Source organism: Paramormyrops kingsleyae, chromosome 12 (genome assembly GCF_048594095.1).
Source record: "Paramormyrops kingsleyae isolate MSU_618 chromosome 12, PKINGS_0.4, whole genome shotgun sequence".
In the NCBI taxonomy this organism is placed as follows: Eukaryota; Metazoa; Chordata; class Actinopteri; order Osteoglossiformes; family Mormyridae; genus Paramormyrops; species Paramormyrops kingsleyae.
In genome coordinates, this window is record NC_132808.1 from 11,699,922 (window position 1) to 11,717,642 (window position 17,721).

At 43.2% G+C, this 17,721-nt stretch overlaps 2 protein-coding genes across 2 annotated transcripts in view; both read left to right on the forward strand.

Moving 5' to 3' along the window:
- Window positions 1-6,100, forward strand: part of LOC140593642 (uncharacterized) — a 46,328-nt gene extending 40,228 nt beyond the window's left edge. The window contains exons 34-37 of the mRNA XM_072718691.1: window positions 3,277-3,450; window positions 5,157-5,324; window positions 5,613-5,708; window positions 5,979-6,100. Coding sequence (XP_072574792.1) covers window positions 3,277-3,450; window positions 5,157-5,324; window positions 5,613-5,628 — 358 coding nt within the window. The 3' untranslated portion in view covers window positions 5,629-5,708; window positions 5,979-6,100. The remainder of the gene's footprint in view (window positions 1-3,276; window positions 3,451-5,156; window positions 5,325-5,612; window positions 5,709-5,978) is intronic.
- A 488-nt stretch (window positions 6,101-6,588) lies between these two features.
- Window positions 6,589-15,157, forward strand: LOC140593643 (ribonuclease inhibitor-like). The gene is made up of 6 exons (XM_072718692.1): window positions 6,589-6,861; window positions 8,544-8,717; window positions 12,001-12,168; window positions 12,248-12,433; window positions 12,638-12,814; window positions 13,643-15,157. Exons 1-6 carry the CDS (start codon window positions 6,713-6,715, stop codon window positions 13,812-13,814), a joined length of 1,026 nt encoding a protein of 341 aa, XP_072574793.1. The 5' UTR covers window positions 6,589-6,712; the 3' UTR covers window positions 13,815-15,157.
- The last annotated feature ends 2,564 nt before the right edge of the window (window positions 15,158-17,721 follow it).

The following is a 17,721-nucleotide window of genomic DNA, read 5'->3' on the forward strand; positions in this document are numbered from 1 at the left end:
GCAGGGCTGGGCCGGCTGGACAGGCGAGCAGGGCTGGGCCGGCTGGACAGGCGAGCAGGGCTGGGCCGGCGAGCAGGGCTGGGCCGGCGAGCAGGGCTGGGCTGACGAACCGGGCTTGGGCGTGCGGCCAACAGGAGGTGCGGCAGGCAAGGCAGCCAAAGCCGCGGGCGTGGCCGCAGGCGGGGCAGCCAAAGTCACGGGCATGCGGCCAGCAGGAGGTGCCGCAGACAGAGCAGGCACCTCGGCGGGCGTGGGTGCAGGCGGGGGTCGCACCGGAACCTCCATCACAACCGTGGGTACCGCCAGCACGTGGCCTGCAGGGGGCGATGCAGCAGGCACCACCAACACATGGCCAGCAGGGACCGCCCTAGTAGGCACCTCGGTCGTGCGGCCAGCACGGGGCGCCTCGGCGGGCAGAGCTGAGGCAGCTGTAGGCGTGTGACTAGCAGGGGGTACCTTGGCGGGCTCCTCCGGCGTCCGGTCAGCAGGGAGCGCCTCGGCGGGCTCCTCCGGCGTCCGGTCAGCAGGGAGCACCTCTGTGGGCGCCACCAACCTGCAACCGGAAGGGGGCGCAACCGCAGCCGCCTCAAGTAGCTCAGGCGTCGGCAGGACAGGCGAGACAGGCACGTCAGGTGCCGGCGGAACAGGCGAGACAGGCACTTCAGGTGCCGGCAGGACAGGCATGACAGGCAGTTCAGGTGCCAGCAGGACAGGCATGACAGGCAGTTCAGGTGCCGACTGGACAGGCGAAACAGGCACTTCAGGTGCCGGCAGGACAGGCGAAACAGGCACTTCAGGTGCCGGCAGGACAGGCGAAACAGGCACTTCAGGTGCCGGCAGGACAGGCGAAACAGGCACTTCAGGTGCCGGCAGGACAGGCGAAACAGGCACTTCAGGTGCCGGCAGGACAGGCGGAACAAGAGGGAGCGCCTCTGCGGCTACCGTGGACGCCTCAGTCCCTTGGCCAGTAGGGGCCGCCTCGGGGGGCGCCGCAGTCACTCGGCCAATAGGGGACGCCTCGGCGGGCGTCTTGGGCGTTCGGCCAGCAGGAGGCACCTCAACGGGCGCCGCCGTCACGCAGCCAGCAGGGGACGCAGCCATCATGCGGCCAGCATGGGGCGCCTTCGTGGCCACCTCGGGCAAGCAGCCAGCAGAGGGCGTTGCCATAACGCGGCCAGTAGGGGGCGCCGCCATCACACGGCCAGCAGGGGGCGCCTCCGTGGGCACCTCAGGTAAGCAGCCAGCTGCAGGCGGTGCTGCAGGCAGAGCGGCGACGGCAGTCGCGGGCGTGGCTGCAGTGCCGACAGGCGATCCGAGCTGGACCGATGAGACGGGCAGGGCCGGCGAGCGGTCCGCAGGGGCCGCCGTAAGCAGCGCGGCAGCATCAGCAGGGGAAGCTGCGGGCGTGGCTGCTGGTGAGCAGGACAGGACGGGCAGGTCAGGCGAGCAGGGCAGGACGGGCAGGTCAGGCGAGCAGGGCAGGACGGGCAGGTCAGGCGAGCAAGGCAAGCGACCAGCAGGGGCCGCCCCAGCGAATACCTCGGGCAGAGTGGCGACGGCCGGAGCTGCAGGGGGCGCTTCAGCAGACACCTGGGGCGTGAGTCCAGCAGGGGGCGCCCCGGCAGGCGCCTTGGGCTGAGCGGCAGCCAGAGCTGCAGGCGGTGCCGCAGGCAGAGCGGCCTCCTCGGGCGTGCGGCCAGCAGGGGGCGCCTCTGCGGGCACCTCAGGCGTGCAGCCAGCAGGGGGCACCTCTGCGGGCACCTCAGGCGTGCAGCCAGCAGGGGGCGCCTCTGCGGGCACCTCAGCAGGTACCTCGGGCAGAGCAGCGGCCTCAGCGGCTGGTGCTGCAGGCGGTGCAGCGGGCAGTGCAGCAGCAGCAGGCGGTGCCGCGGGCAGAGCGGCGGCAGTAGCGGCTGTTGCTGCAGGCAAGTCCGGAGCCGGCGGTGCCGCTGGCAAAGCGGCGGCAGCTGCAGCAGGTTGTGCCGCGGGCAGAGCGGCAACGGCAGCAGCAGTAGCAGGGACCACAGGCAGGGCAGGCGGGTCAGCAAGAACAGGCGGGTCAGGCAGGACAGGCGGGTCAGTCGTAGCCGCTGGCAGAGCGGCAGAAGCTGCAGCAGGCGGTGCCGCGGGCAGATCGGCGGCGGCAGCAGGCAGCGCAGCCGCGGGCAGAGCGGCGTCAGCAGCAGCAGGTGGTGCCGCGGGCAGAGCGGCGGCAGTAGCATCAGCCGGTGCTGCTGGCAGGTCCGGAGCAGGCTGGTCCGAAACAGGTGCCAGGATCGGCGCCGGGCGTGCATGCGTTGCCCCTTTAAGGGCCTCGGGGATCCGGGGAATTGCGTCCCAGACGGCCCTGGCCCCTTTAAGGGCTAGTCGCGTACCCTGGAAGGGGGCAGCCGCCCGCGAAGGTGCCTTCGCGGTGGCTGTGAGGTCCTCCGGGGTGACGGAAAGAGGAGCCGGAGAGAGAGAGCATGCCCTCAGGAAGATCGCCGGCTTGGTCTCCGGTAACCTCTCCTTACGCCTCTTCTTCTTTCTCCGGCCGTGGCAGGATTGAGGTAGGGCTGTCACGGAGAGGGTGAGCGGCTGGAGCCGCCTCTCCGTTATCCTCTCACACACCTGCCTTAGATTGTCGCGTACATCTGCCAAGACGTGCGCTTCCGTGAGCGGGGTGATCTCCTCCAGAAGAGTCCCGCTCCGGCTGGCTAAGTCCAGGGACACAGGATCCTCCTGGATCTCTGGTTGGGACAGCCAGTATATAACCTCTTGTAGCAGATCGAGGCGTTGGTCCTTGATCCGCGGAGGTTCGTCGGGGAGATCCGTCATTCTGTTACGCTTCGGCGAGCGAGCGAGCCGGGAAACAGGCGAGGCAAGCCGAGAATGCAGGAAAACGGGGCTTTATTCGGGCAGACAGGGGCAAGACAGCGACAAACATCAATGACGGATCTGGGGAAGACTGACTCAGACACGGACTAAATACGAAAGACAAGCCGAGACAACAAGGAACAGCTGGGCACGATCGGGAAAGCACACGTGGATAATGAGGGGGCGTGGCACACATCAGGAGCAGACGGAGCGGATCATGACACAACCGTTTCTGCAGCTCCTCATCTTCTGTCTTCTTTTGGTCTAACACTTCTTGGTTTATCATCGAGCTCCAATTCATCTTTTCAAACAGTGAACAGCTTCTTGAGAGCAGAAATGCTGATTGCAGCGTTGCTGTAAACTTTGCAAATTTCTCTTGCTTTCTCTAATCTGTCCAGTCTCTCTCCCCCCTCTCTGCAGGTTGTGTAAGTGTGGTCTAACTGAGGCAGATTGTGCTGCTGTTGTATCAGCTCTGAGAGCAAACCCCTCACACCTAAAGAATCTGGACCTGAGTGACAATACAGTTGGAAACACAGGAGTGAAGGAGCTCTCTGCTCTACTGCACAACTCCAGCTGCATTCTGGAACAACTCAAGTACATTATTTTCAGTCTATGTTCAGTCTAATATAACTGACTATCTGACATAGTTTAACTCTACAAATAAGTCAAAGAACCTATACAAATCCTTTAATTATAATCTGTACATGTATTTAAATCCTTTAATTAAAGTATTAACATGCTTTATTTACTTTATATTAATTAATCTGAGTTTCTGAATCTCCTGTGAAATGTAACAGTACCTTTGTTTCCTGTAAATAATGGTTATAATTAGGGGTGCACCGATTGCAGTTTTCTGGCCGATCAACGATCACCGATCCTTAGGCAACCTTACCTGCCGATCTCGATTTTTTTTTGCCGATCTTGTTTCTTTCATAACTAAAAGACAGTTACTTCAATGTTTCCATTTTTATTGAGTAAATTGATATGAATACTCACAAAACATGAGGTAGTGTCCTCAAATATAAATGAACATATAAATGAGCATTGCTGTTTGAACTACAAAATCATATTTTTTCTTCCAGACTTTAATTTCTCTAATTTTGTAAAAAAAAATATATATATATAGCTGTTATGACACACTTGTCCAAAAAATAGGGAGGGAGGCAGCCTGCACTGCACCTCTCTCGGGAATGGGAGAAAAGGCTGATTTAACCCTCTGGGGCCTAGGGGTAGGAAACACACTTTCACTGACTGGGGCATGATCACACATTTCATCACACTTAATTCATGGCAAATAAATTATTTCTTATATATTTGTTTTGCCATTACACTCATCTTTATTTTAATATATATTGTAAATATGTCAGATTTTTGTTAAGTTTGAAATTTGACATCAACGTATAGACATTGCAAAATGCAGTTTGGAACACTTGCAGAAACATTATAAAAGTACATAGTAAGCAATGCTGGCAGTTTGTTTTGATCCCAGATATCTGATCACCAAAGTCTTGGCTACATGAAGATGACTAAATGGTGTAGATGCAACATTAATTTGGATAAATAAATAAGAAAAACCTAACTCATGTAACTATTTCTGGCTCCTTTCATTGAATATGTAGCAACTTTCATGTGTATGAATGAGCCATTGTCACCTGGCCACGTCCCCAACCCCCTTTTATGGCGCTGAAGGGGATGTATCTGGATCGCGTTTCACCGTTGCGCTGTTAATCAAATTACCATGCGAATGCGATTTGAATACGCGCTAATGCGGCTATTTAGAATGTGAATAGCGATCTTCGGGTGAGAGCGGTACTACACGCCCCCGATGCAGGTAAAACAAAGTAAGATGACATGGTTTACTTTTTTGCCGATTTAACCTAATTAAAAAAACTTTAATACTTCCGACAATGGACGTTTTGAAAAGAAGACAGATTACGGATTTAGCCAGCGTTTTTTTCATGATTATACATTAAGATTTCAGCGAGATATTTATAAACTGAAATAGACGAGAAAAGTACGCGATGTCGTCGACGACATACTCGACCCCAAAGAGTTAAAAGCATATAACTAAGATCGGTGGATCTCATGGGAATATGGTCGATTTCTGATCCCCTCAAATTAACGTGATCGAGGCCGATCGATCGGTGCGCCGATCGATCGGTGCACCCCTAGTTATAATTGTTGGTTGCTGCAGCCTGCACTGAAATTACTGTTAATTATAAACCCTTCAGTGATGTTACACTGTTACTGTCATGTTATTGTCTCATCATGTAATGTGATTTATTATGGTTTACTTTTAGACTAAGCAGATGTAGTCTCACAAAAACACAGTGTGGTGATCTGGCTGAAGCTCTGAAATCAAACTCCTCATTACATCTGAAAGAGCTGGACCTCAGAGGGAACTACACTTTTTCATTGAACATTTTTAGTGATTTTCTATGGAATTCAAACTCTAAATTAATTGTGAGGTGAGTTTTTGATTTACACAAATGTCATCTTTTACAACACTGGAAATAACTTCATTTTTGTATCTGATATGTTATGCCTTTTTATGTCTCTGTCACTAAGTTATGCTTTCAGGATGTCCCAAGATATTCATTAGCATGATGTCTCAAGTGCAAGTGGTTGAAAATATTTAAGATTTATATGGTATAATCATCTTAACCAACAGATGAACTGGTTAGATTCTGGAATCTATCTAAACAAGGTCAAGGTCACAGCAAGGTCAAATGTCTGAGATAATTTTTCTTCAATAGCTTTCTTCAAGCCTGAACTTTATCTGAAGGGTACTTATATCATACCAGTTAATAAGAAGATGAAGTAGACTTGTTGGTAGCGGAGGTGTCCCTGAGGTGAAGTTCTACACACTTTAGCAATTTAGCATAAACTAAAGACAGTCCATGCCCATTATTGGTGTTGGGAGTAGCTATTAGTATTATATATAAGTATTTTGAATCTGATATTTTTTCTCCTGAAGTTACCTCAGAGAAAATCCTTCACATGATCAGATTAAATTTTTTTCTAGTATATTAAGTATATCAACTAACAAGGACAGAGAGTTAGAAGAGGTTAAAATGAGGAATCCAGCTGACTGCTCAACAAATTCACTCATTTATTATTAGCTGTGAGACTGTAGGAGGAAACCAACACAGTCACAGGGAGGACCTGTAAGCTCCTTGCAGAAAAGCCCCAGTCACTCCTCAGTGGTGCAAAAGAAAAGCTGTCACTCCTTTATCAGGACATCACAGGTTTGAACACCACTGATGCGAAAACCATCTGTGACCAGATCCTGGAGAGAGAGAAACTGGCCTGTGCTCTCAGGGAGAGAGGAGTAGCATTCTCTCTCTCTCTCCAAGTGACAGTAGTTTCAAAAGATATGGCTTCATGGATGAAGCATGTGCTAAACTTAGCGGCCCTGTGTGGTAATTGTTGTGTGACAGGAAAGGCGTCTGATGGGTAGGAACTGGATATGACGAATTACAATTTAATTTTTTTGCCACCTGGTCAACAACTCCAAGTGGCAAATACAATAAAAAGAAAGCAGAACAAACAAAGTCAAGATCAAGATTAAAATAACTCTGCTCATAAGAACTTTTAAAAAGATTGCAAGACCTTTTGAAGGCACAAGATTAACAAGTAACCTAAATTAAGTCATTTCCACATTGTTAATGCCAAAGTATCAAAGTACGTTATAAGGAATAAAATTCAGCTGATGGCATTTGACCGTTTTTTTCTCCCAAACCTCCTCACAAATTTTGCTATGACAGTGTTTTAGTTTATATAGGTGCATACTGTGGTATCAGTATCATAATGAAATGTGTTTTCTCTCTCCAGAATTTTAAGTCCTGAAGCAGAAATGGCCTGTGATTTTCTGACTGAGGTTCTGGGTGAAAACCCCTTAATGCAGAAGGATCTGGATCTGAGTGGGAAAATATCTGGAGACTCAGGAGTGAAGCAGCTCTCTGTTCTACTGAAGGACCAGCAGTGCAGGACTGAGAAACTCAGGTCTGATCTGACTTCCTCACCAGAGGCCTCCTTCTCCGTCTCGGCCAATTTCTGTAATAGTCTTGATAATTGTATAGATGAATTCTGGGTAGATTTGGGGACGCCTCAGAATCGTAGTGTGAGCGGTATCGGAGCGAAATTGGAGCGAGACAGAGCGACTGCTCCAGCCTTAATTAAAAAAACCGCTCCGCGCTCTGACTAAATTCCGACCGCTCCGCTCCTCGCTCACGCTCCGCTCCTCGCTCACGCTCCGCTCCTCGCTCACGCTCCGCTCCTCGCTCACGCTCCGCTCCTCGCTCACGCTCCGCTCCTCGCTCACGCTCCGCTCACATGCTCTGGAACACAGGATTCCAAGCACATTTTATTAGCACATAACAAATCAAAATCAATCTGCGTGCACATGGATGACCATCACACTTAACCCGCACTCCTCCTACAATTACACCATTTAATATACTAATGAGGACTCTCTTCAGATTCAGGAGAAATGGCAAAGAAAGTCGGCCAAAAATTTGCAAGGTGAAAAGTACAAGGTGAAGGTGCTACCTTCTGAGGTACAATTCAGAAAGAAAATAATTTGGCACTCTGTCCTCTGGCATTACTAATAAAAGAGGTGGTGGAAAGTTTTTTTTCACATGTAGCATGACATTGGGTTTGTGAAATGTGCTACATAAATACAACACTAACATTAAGGTCAATGTCAAGCAGAAGATGTTGTTTGAACAGACAGTTGCCTCTGTTATTGTGACACTGTTCTCATGTTAATGTTGGCAGCATGTGAGGGAGACTCTGATTTTCATAAAAGATTGCTATAAAGGTAAAGAAATGTATATTTATAAGCTTCCAAATAGAACCCCAATTTATAATGAATATGCTGCAGCATATGTTCTCTCGCTTTAGTGTGATTTCTTTTTTATTCCAAGCAGACAGTGAGGTAGACTTGTAAATATTTATATTTATAGCATTTGGTAGATGCCCTTATCTGGAGTGACTTACATAGGTGCAGTGCGGGGTGTGGTAAGTGCTTTAAGGTAGGAGCGTGCTGGTCCATTTTTGCTTTGTAGGCAAGCATGAGTGTTGTAAATGATGTGGGCAGCTACAGGAAGCCAGTGAAGGCAGTGTAGTGAATGGGGTGGTGTGGATGAACGTACAGTAGGAAGATTGAAATCCAGTTGTACAGCTGCATTCGTGATCAGTTGCAGAGGTCGAATGGCACTCAGAGGCAGACCTGAGAGTCCAGGAAGAAGTTGCAGTAGCCTAGTCTCAAGGTATTGAACAAGTACCTGTGTGACCTGTGTGGAAAGAAATGGACAAATCCTTCTGATATCGAAGAAAAGTTGACATGAACGTAATTCTTAATGTTAGCAGTTTCACTGCACCACCTCTCACACATCTGACCATGAGTGTGACAGATGACGTACACAATGTTGGTATGAGGCCCCTGGTACTTTAGTTTGTGTTCACGTTAAATCTTTAAAGATATCAGTGTAGTGTGAACACTGTTTATCACAATCAGCACTGCTGCAGAATCTCCTGTGCTTCTGAGAGTGTGAACAGTCCACTGTACACCTTCTCACCACTGCATTATAACTCTATTATTTCTTATACATTGGTATTATGTCTGATGGATGATCATGTGGGCTGTTTAAAGACGTTTTCTCAACTGTGTTCTCTGTCTGCAGGCTGAGTAAGAGCGGTATTACAGACAGAGGCTGTACTGATCTGGTATCAGCTCTTATTTCAAACCCTTCACACCTGACTGAGCTGGACCTGAGTGAGAACACACTAGGAAATGGGGGAGTGGATAAGATCTCTGCTCTACTAAAGACTTCATTCTGCAAACTCCAGAAGCTTCTGTAAGTCGTGTAATAATATAAATTACTAGATCAATGATGTTTTTACTTCACTATAAGTATAATTGCAGCATGTAGGAACTGATTACTCATCCACTCATCCAGGGGCGTATTTCCCAATAACAATGAATCTTATTCAATAATGAAGAGTTTAACAAAGAACGTGTTACACATAAGCCTGTTTGCAAATGTTACCCAAAAGCCTTCATTATCTGATATTTAAGCCTAATTTACAAAAGAAATTGCACTGTATTAGAAGTGAGTGAAGAAAAAGAAAAAGAAAGAAAGAAAAATAGTTTGAGGGGAAACTATAAGGAAAATTTATACTAACATTAAAAGCAAAGGTTGCAAAGCAAGTTGTTTTTAGAGGATAATGTTAAAGACATTTTCTATTTTTATCCAAACATCTGCAACATGAGATATTATTATGTGCTATTTAGTGACAACAAATATTATTGTGTGCTGATTTATTGTGCACAAATGAATGATATGAAATAATAAAAGACTAATAAAACCTGGCCACGTCACTGCTCACTGTCACTGAGATGGGCAGTGGGTTTAGATTTGATCACACAGTGTTAGGACACCGGCTCTGCTGCTGCAAAATCAACATCATCTCTGTTTACATTTTTTTTTATTTGAGTGATGTGAGCTTCACTGATAAAGGCTACATTCACACGTCAAGCCAATTGAACTTCATTGTTCAATTTAGATTTTTAGTTCAGGTCGGATTTGCCCATCTTGACATCTAACATTCATAATTACAAGTGACCTGTTTCTAACTGTAATGTGATGTGACAGATGTGACCGTCTGTCCTCCAAAACATCACGCATGTGCACATTGATATGTTTCTGCATTCAAAACGTCGTGTCACCACCAACAAAAAATAATTGTGAGATGACTCATGGTATTAAAACCAACTAAATGGATGCATTAGCAGCTAATTTATACATGGCATTTTGCACTGGAGGAGGCAAACAGTTCATCAGCTGCATTGCTGGTGTTCTGACGATTTGTGCCTTTATGAAAAATGCTACTGGTACATGAACAAATATTACCAACACCAGAGAGACTGGATCTTAGGCAAAGCCCTTTACCGAACCAAAATGTTAACCCTAAGACTTAAAGCTTTAATGTTAACCTAAAATCTTAATTTTAAACAAAACATGCTATCGCTAAGTAGCATATCTCGATAAATAGCACAAATCTGCAGAACACCGTGATAGCTGATGACAGCGTTCAGCAGGTGTGTATAGACAAAAAGCTGCATAAATTCCCATCTGCGCGCTCTCATTAATGTCACATGGCCACAAATGTATCGGATTTAGGAACACCTACAAAAGTGACTCAAATTTGATGTGAAAAGATCGGAGTTGTGTGTTCACACAGCACTGAAACGATCAGATTTTTTTAAAGCAAAAAATCTGGTTTGAGTCACTTTAGCCTCGTAATGTGAACGTAGACAGTCTTAATTTAGCCAAGTAGACTAAATAAAGTAGATCTAAGATCTGCTTTTTTATGGTAGAACAATAATAATTGTAATTTATTAATGAGTTTGTGTTCCACATTAGGTAAATAAAGAAAATCCTCATGAACAAATTAATGAAGTACTTATCATTAGGAACATTTCCCAAAAAACACCTGAGAGTGGTTACATTTTTGCTCTTTCTCCAGACTTTCAGACTGTGATATTAAACAGAAAGAATACACAGCTCTGGTTAAAACTCTGAACTCAAACCCCTCATCACACCTGATAGAGCTGGACCTCAGAGGGAACGACCCTGGAGCATCAGGAATGAAGCAGCTCAGGAGTTTAATGAATTATCCAGCGCGTAAACCGGTGACTCTGAGGTGAGCGCTTTCCCCAGTGTATATAAAATACAGCTTTAATTCTGAGTTATTAGTAAAGTTTTGCTGTTGCGCCACTGTACAGTGTGCAGACACTTTTGTGCAATTTATTACAATGTTTTACAATTTTAAATAATTAGCTATTTTTATTCTCATTTATATAAAGTAAGAATAAAGAAAGAAATTTGAAGTAACAATTATACTCGAATGCTAAAATTTAAAACTAGTTTCCACTGGGGACCAATCAAATACTGAAAAAGCCACACTGCATTGGTGTAAATATAATTAGTGTTATTATTTCTCTGTTCTTCCTCTCTACAGGTTGTTGAAAAGTCCTGATGCACAGAAAGCTTGTGATAATCTGAGTAAAGTTCTGGGTATAAACCCGATACTGCAGACGGATCTGGATCTGAGCAGGAAAATAGACGGAGACTCAGGAGTAGAGCAACTCTCTGCTTTACTGAAGGATCCACACTGCAGACCTGAAACACTCCAGTAAGGAATTTCATTCTGTATTAATGTGGAAACTTTAAAAGGGTTTGTCTTTATAGTAGGTTATCAATCATTCATCTAGTTTTCATGTCTTTTTCAGTAGTAATGAATAGTTTGAGGAGAAACCCCACAGTTAAGTGTTATTAATTGTGCTTTCAGGCTCAGTGAGTGTAATCTGACAGAGAAAGGATGTTCAGCTCTGCTCACAGCTCTCAGATCAGAATCCTCCAGCCTGAGGGAGCTGAATCTGAGTAAGAACAGGATTCAGGATTCAGGAGTGAAGCTGCTCTCTGCAGAACTGAAGAATAAACACTGTACACTGGAGACTCTCAGGTGACGTCTAATACACACTTCACTTATAATCCAGATGCTCTGATAGAGGTGTGAAATACAGTATGTTATCTTAAAGTGTTGTGACGTCTGTGGGTTTCTAACAGTGCAGTGTCATACTGTGTTTCTTTGTCCTACTCTTTAAACTGTCCCTAATGCCCCAAGCACAAGAGGGAAAAAGGGATTATAGATGATGGAGGACAGTCTCACATCTGTTTTTATATAATCATCCTTGTATTTTTGGAAGGAGTCTCCAGTGTCAGTAACTCTACTTTTTCTGACACTGTAAACTCTTCAGAAGAAATAAGTTTCACATGCAGTGTATATTTAGCTTTATTAAAGCAGACTGAATTTAAGGGGGCGTGTCAGACATATTGGAGAAACATATAATTTGCATTATACTTTATATTTACTGCTTTATAATGTTTGTTTTCTAGTTCAAAAAATTTCATTCATCACAAATTGTTCATTTGGCACGTGTTTCCAGAGGGGACAAAACCAGCAAAAATTGTTTAGTTCTACAATGAAAGCCACATTTTTTACTTCAGTTTATGTTTAAGAAGACTTAGAGCTTTCCTTCATAAAAATAGACAATTGTTTGCATTTTTCTTCTAGACTTTCAGACTGCAGTATAACAGAGGAAGGATACACTGCTCTGGCTGAAGCTCTGAAATCATCACACCTGATAGAGCTGGATCTCAGAGGGAACGACCCTGGAGCATCAGGAGTGAAGCTGCTCACTGATTTACAAAAGAATCGACATCACAAAACAGTGACACTGAGGTGATTCTTCTATAAACAAACATTGGCATATAAAACATACATAGTGTTAAAATAACTTTTTTTCTTCAAACCCCTACAGGTTGTTACAGAGTCCAGATGCAGAGGAAGCCTGCAATTGTCTTACAGGAAAAGGGTTTTTTTCTAGTAAAACCCCCTTACTGAACACGGAGCTGGATCTGAGCAATAAAACACCTAAAGACAAAGTCAAAGTGAATCAGCTCTCGGCTCTGCTGCAGGATCCACATTACAGACTGAAGAAACTCACGTAAGAAGTGGTTTTGTGAAAGGCATTATGGGGAAGGGTTTTCTCTTTTCTGGTGGTTAAATATATTGTTCCACCACACAACTGATTAAGAAACAGTTCTGATATGAATAACAGTCCTGATTTATCCACCGCTGGACAGGAAGCTTAACACATGGTGTGAGAGACTAACCTGACCTCCTTCTCTCCCTCTCTCTCTCTCTCTAGGTTGTATAAAGAAGACAGTATTGAAGATGCTGAGTTTGTCAATCTGATTTCTGCTCTGGATTTAAATCCTTCTCACCTGAGAGAGTTGAATCTAAACAAGAATAAACCAGGAAAGTTGGGACTGAGAAATCTCTGTGAATTCCTGAAGAATCCTAAATGTAAACTACAGAAATTAAAGTGAGTAATAATGTCTTTATAACTGAACTAAACATTTTAAACCTATCAATCAGTTTAAAAACATCTTATTTTAACAATTTGGAAAATTCTATTCTGGGGTTTCTGCCATATTCAGACATTTATATTTCATTTAGAAAAACTTTCTGGATGTTTATTAGCACATGTATGTTTAACACTCAAATAAGTATAACATGGACATTATATATAATAAACTCTATACTATAATAAACTAAATGTCACTATTTTATATTCACTTTCATATTTCTTTTTGTGTAACATGATCAAGTAAAATAAACCCTAGTCATTAGTATCTACTGTGCTTTAATATTTATGATTAATTTTAGTTATTAATAACTTTTGTCTTTACAGCACTTTGGTCAGTGAAAGGTGTTCTTAAATGTGCTACATAAATACAGTTGGCCTGACTTTAAATCACAGCACTGCTGAATTCTTGAATCTGATTGGTCAGAAGGTGTTGATTAGTTTTCTATAACAGCAGCTCTGACAGTAACGCAGGTGTAAATCACAGATTTATATCAATGCACTTGTTTTAATGTAATCATTTCTATAGTAACGGTTCATATTATTTAAACCTTACAATTAAAGGATTAAAAAGTTTTATTCATTTTTTATTAATTCATTTTTGTTTATGTACCAATCAGTGAAGGAGTCTCCAGTGTCAGAAGTTTGTAACAGTCACTATTGTTACTCTAAAAGCAACACACAGTGCTTTATTCCCTACTTACTTACCTTAATGTTAGCAAAGTTCAATTCACTCTAATAAATCTGTCTCTCTCTCTCTCTCTCTCTCTCCCTCCCTCCCTCCAGTCTACGGAACAGTGTAAGTGAATCCTGGGCTGATTTGGCTTCAGCTCTCTGTACAAACCCTTCACACATCAGAGATCTGGATCTGAGTGAGTGTAAACTAGGAGACTCAGGAGTGGAGAAGCTCTGTGATCTACTGAAGCAACACGAGTGTAAACTGGAGACACTGCGGTGAGGAACTCAGTTATGAAACACACTGAATTTAATTGATAAACTTTACAGTTATTTTTTCTGTGATTCAGAGCTTTCCTGATGCCCAAGAACAAGACTGAGACAATCTTCATCTCTATGTTAATATAACAGCTGTGTTTCTGTTACACTGAATCTCATGAACTACATCATTATCTCTCTGTCCGCAGGTTAAAAAAGTGTGGAATAACAGATAAAGGCGGTGCTTCTCTGACTGAAGCTCTGAGCTCAAACTCCTCTCATCTGAAAGAGCTGGATCTGACAGAGAATAAAATAACAGATTCAGTCACACGGAAGCTCTCTCAGATACTGGAGCATTCAGGAGGAAAGCTAAAGTAAGTAAACACACACTGAATGTGTATTTTGTGTAGAATATAATGTAAGTGAAAGCGTGTCATGTAAGAGTAACGTAAATGGACAAATCAACAGCATGTAACAATAATCATAGTGACAGAAACAGAGGGATTCTTTACTTAATCTTTACACAGAAGAAAAGTCACAGAAGCTTCACACAAATGTGATAAATGATGAAGTCAGTGACTAAATGCTAAACCCAGTGACATCTGTGTTCTTTCTGTTTTGATCTTACAGACATGACACGGCCTCATTGGCAACAAAAGCGGTGAATTTCATTTTTGGTAGTACATCTGATGAACAGCAGAGTTCAAGACCTGTCCCATCTACAGTAAAGACAGAACAAAGAGACAGAAAGATGCAAGACAAACAAGATGAAGGAAGCAGTGTGGACAGTTCAGCAGGTAGTATGGACCGGGGTAGTTCTGAGACACTGACTTCAGGAGCCCAGGGACTTCAGGCAGTTTTAGAACCACATAATAGTACGACTGTGACAAACACAATACACCGAAACAACAAACCAAACAAAAAAACCCCACTCATACCTCCATACCATAAAAAAGGTCCTAGATAAGGACCACAATTCAAACTAACCCACCAATGAAGGATCGATGGAGCTTCTTCACACAGTGATGATCTAACTGCAGGTTTCACCCCAAGGTGTGCAGACTGCCTCTAGGGGGAGCACAAGAGTAAATTTTAATAGTGGAATTTAAAAATATAAATTTTTAAAGATATAAAACTGTATGAAGTCGGATTTTTTTATTGTATGCATTTAAAAATATTATTAAAATTGTATTGTACTATAATCTAATTCTGTTTCTGTGTGGCTCAAGCTTCCTCACCCTCACACATTGTCTTTGGGCCACGGCTCATGTCATGCTGGAATTTGTTGCAATTTGTTGAAACATTGTTGCATTCTTCCAATTATTATCCATTAAAACAGTAAACTTGAAGCTATCACACAGCTGTAAATGTGCTATGTTGTGCCTTTTCTTTTGGGTGGGGGGATGGGGCGTGTCAACTTGGTCAGGATGTAGAAGGGGTGTCTGACCTACAAAGTTTTGGAACCACTGTTCTAATCCTTCTAATAGAAAAATAAACTGCAATTCCATGATATAAATGAGACCAAACCTGAACAAAAGGAAAGTAGGAACTCTAGCTGTACAGATGAGGAATTCCTTCAGAGGTTAATTGTATAGTGCAAGTGTATTGAATATTGTATGATAGGAATTAGAGTTGTCAGAAATGATACTCAGATATTAAAAATCAGATAAGATACTCATTTGCAACAGTATCGATACCAACAGTGCCGTTGTCACGTCCTACAGTTTATGCACAACTTCACACAGCACTGCTGCAGACAGCCACACACACAGCCCCCCCCTCACTAGCAGCAGAACACATGAACGCTAGTTAGCATTCACAACACTGAGCTCAAAAGACAGACATGCTGTTAGTCCAATTTTGACTGTATTTTGACTAGGGCTGGGCGATATGACTGAAAACTGTATCACGATATGAGTGTTTCATATCGGTCGATATCGATAATTATTGACATTTTTTATGACCCATTTACAATAAAGACCAGGAGAAAAATATATTACATTTAAACATTTTTATTTTAAACATGTCAACAACCATGGAAAATAAAGTGTTTTTAAAATATGTGCAGTGTTTTGTAAACATAAATAAAACTGACGTAGACTGAGATACAGTACATCTGTAATATAAAAAAACAAACCTGATACAGTACAGTAACATTGTTTGAAATATAAAACCTGCAGAAATATGAAAAAGTAACTCTTCAAGTTATTCTTACTCTAATCATACTTGAAGTTGAACTATTCAAGTATATTTTCAGTCCAGGTTTTGTGCTAGGAAAAGACACACATGCAAACACTAACGAGGAAGACGCGATACGTAGGGAGCCGGAACCCGGAAGTGCGCCGTAAACACAGAGAGGAAAGAGAGAAGGGGAAACAAAAGACACGGCAGACTCGAAACGAAACACGGGATACGCGAAAAACCGGACAACATGACACATACAAACCGAAAGGATACAGACCTATAACTTAATATTCAGGAGACGGGGGGCGAGCGGCGTTAGGGAAGGGCGAGGCGACCGTCACAGTGATTCACAAAAAACCGGCAGAACTTCCATAAAGCAGTTGTTTTGCTGCGCTACGACCATTTATGACAGCTGCGTTTCCGGTGTTCCGGGCAATTCAGTTTCCCTATGTTTCCCCTGTCGCGCGCTGATTTGTACACGGTTTCGCTGTTGTTTTCATGTCTTTTTACGAAGCTCTTGAGGTAAACAAGCCACATATTTTAAAACATCACATGTTTTTTGTTTTTACTGATAATAAATGAAAGTATTTAATTCGCTGGATAGAGATATTTCTTGATGAAAACGGTATAGTATTTCTTATAAGACTATATTATGCGTGACGAACTACTGTATTCGCATGTAATACTGTACCTGAGTGATTTTCAGACATCCCACATACATATTTGCCTAAATATTAGGAGAAACATTATTTCCTGACATCCAGGATATTTGGTTCCCCCCTGTTAAAACAGGTATACAGCAACTCTGGGCCTCGGTACTAATAACAATACAGTATTCACATGTAATAATGTACTTGAGTGATTTTCAGACATTTCACATACCTCTTTGATTTAATATTAGGGGAAACATTATTTCCCGATAGACAGGGGAAACATAGGGAAACCGAATTGCCCGGAACACCTGTTCGGATCCAAACTAGCTTCGCAACCTCTGTTTTCTTCCGACGAAGAATAAAAAATATCGAACGTTTTATCGAACACATTTTTTATTGATATCGATCACGTGTCTATCGCGATACATATCGTAATCGTTTTATCGCCCAGCCCTAATTTTGACTATCACGACCTAAAACCAGACAGATGGCTAATCTGACCAGTACACACATTAACATTAGCTGTTTAACTATTAGCAATTAGCCAATAGCCGCATTAGCCATCTGTTAAGTTCAAGTAGCAGCTAGCGACTATGACTAATAATACATCAATAATATTAAAATGGGAGCTAGGCAGCAAATGTTATCAGTCCTGCCTTCTAGAACAATAAAAAAATATTGTTGTCTTTATTTTTATTGCACTACCTTAAGATAATCTTAAAATATTTGTCATATACACACTATGCAGTTATGTGTGTTATTTAGTGTCATAGTGTTGTCACTGATGTTAATGTATTGTTCTAATCTTTATTTTTTTTTTAATTATAAATTTTTTGTAATTTTCCCCCTGTGGTAGAGGAAATGGTATTGAGTGTGAAGTATTTCCTTGGTATCATCATTGAGTTTTAAATTCTAGTACTGTGACAAACCCTAATCATGCTATAATGCAGACACTATTTGCCCTAAAATGGCACAACTAAAGCACACTGTCCTGCCCACAAGACAATGAACAGCTTAACACAAAATTAAAAAAAAAAAACTACAAGTGTAACCCAAAAATAAAACATTGATGTAACTTTTTACATTATACTGCTC

Bases quoted from the DNA above. Each gene is read 5' to 3' on its own strand.
- LOC140593643 (XM_072718692.1), top strand. From the start codon at position 6,713: ATGGCCTGTGATTTTCTGACTGAGGTTCTGGGTGAAAACCCCTTAATG. The intron at 12,434-12,637 runs GTAAGAAGTGGT...CTCTCTCTCTAG, and splicing joins TACAGACTGAAGAAACTCAC to GTTGTATAAAGAAGACAGTA. The intron at 12,815-13,642 runs GTGAGTAATAAT...CCCTCCCTCCAG, and splicing joins TGTAAACTACAGAAATTAAA to TCTACGGAACAGTGTAAGTG.